At 69.1% G+C, this 1,517-nt stretch overlaps 1 protein-coding gene across 1 annotated transcript in view; it reads right to left on the reverse strand.

Moving 5' to 3' along the window:
- LOC108510494 (LIM domain kinase 1-like) overlaps positions 1-1,150 on the reverse strand; it is a gene marked incomplete at both ends in the record, with an annotated part of 6,145 nt that extends 4,995 nt beyond the window's left edge. Inside the window, one exon of the mRNA XM_017840178.1 lies at positions 994-1,150. Coding sequence (XP_017695667.1) covers positions 994-1,150 — 157 coding nt within the window. The remainder of the gene's footprint in view (positions 1-993) is intronic.
- Between the last annotated feature and the right edge of the window lie 367 nt (positions 1,151-1,517).

Below are 1,517 nucleotides of genomic sequence, written 5' to 3' on the forward strand. Positions count from 1 at the left end.
GGGGAGGAAGGGGAGCAGCGCGAGGAGGAGGAGGAGGAGGAGGAGGAGGGGGAAGGCTCCCCAGCGCTGCCGGAAGCCGCTCACCCGTGGCGGGGGGGCCGGATCCAGCTGCGGCCCCGCGGTGGCTTCGCTGGGGCCGACGGCCCAAGGAGGGGGGGATGGGGGGCACAGGCTGAGACCCCCAGGGGTCCATGGGGTGAAAATCCGTCCTGACCCGATCCCACTCCCACTCCCATTCCCATCCCCACTCCCACTCACTTGGCTCCAGCGCTCAGGACGCGGCTCTTCCTCAGCACCGCCGCCAGCATCCTCCCCCGGGGACAGGGGGGACACCCCGGGGACACCCCGGGCACCCCCAGCCCCACGGGGGAACCCCGGCAGGTCCCGGCCACCCCCTGCGACCCCCGAGCCCGGACTTTCCTCCTTGTCCTCCTCGGGGCTCCCACGGCTGGAGCTGCCGGGAGGGCTCGAGTGAAAGAGGAAACAGGGAGGGAGGGGGGCGGGTGACATCAGCCACGCGCACCCTGTCACCGGCCAGGAGGGGACAGCGCCGGGGACAGGCAGCAGGGCCCCTGCCAGGCCGGGCATTGCCCGGGGCACCCACCGCGGGTGCCAGGATGCACAGCCACGCTTCGGGTGCGTGTGACACCGTGACAGCCTCACACCCGGCTGTGCCACCACCAGAGCCGGGGGGGGGTCCTCTGTCATTGTCCCTGATCCCGGTATCCCTGAGGCCATCCCACTGTCCCTAAGGCCATCCATGCTGGTGTCCACCACACCACCCATCCTGATGTCCCTGATGCCATCCCGGTGCCCCTGAGGCCATCCCAGTGTCCCTGATGCCTTCCATTCCAGTGTTCATGACACCACCCATCCTGATATCCCCGATGCCATCCTGGTGTCCCTGATGCCATCTCGATGTCCCTGAGGCCATCCATTCCAGTGTCCATCACACCACCCATCCTGATGCCCCCATCTCAGTGTCCCCAGTGCCATCCCGGCGGTCCCGCTGCCACCCCTCCCGGTGCCCCGCTGTCCCCCGGCGGGTCCCACCTGAAGCAGTCCGAGTGCCAGTCTGCCTTCAGCGCCTGCAGGTACTGCCCATCGTAGATGCCCTGCCCACAGCTCGCACACACCGGCAGGTTGGTCCCTGTGGCAGGGGGGCACACGAGGGGACAGGGCTGTCACCCCACAGCAGCACCCGGGATTAGCTCCCTCTGCCCCGAGGTGATGAACTCCAACCCTCCATCCCCCAACCCCATCGATCCCGGGACGGGCCAAGGTCGTGGCACTGATGTCCCCAGGGGTGGGATGGGGGGCACATGATGAGGGGCAGGAGGGGTGGCGGGGAGTGGCAGGGGGACAGGGGGTGCAGGGATGGGGACAGGGGGGATGCAGGGGAGCAGGATGGGGACAGGGGTGCAGGGTGGGTGCAGGGATGGGGACAGGGGGGATGCAGGGGAGCAGGATGGGGACAGGGGTGCAGGGTGGCTGCAGGGGGCTGAAGGAATGTAAGG

Source organism: Lepidothrix coronata, unplaced genomic scaffold (assembly GCF_001604755.1).
Source record: "Lepidothrix coronata isolate B3197 unplaced genomic scaffold, Lepidothrix_coronata-1.0 Scaffold1074, whole genome shotgun sequence".
Classification (NCBI taxonomy): Eukaryota; Metazoa; Chordata; class Aves; order Passeriformes; family Pipridae; genus Lepidothrix; species Lepidothrix coronata.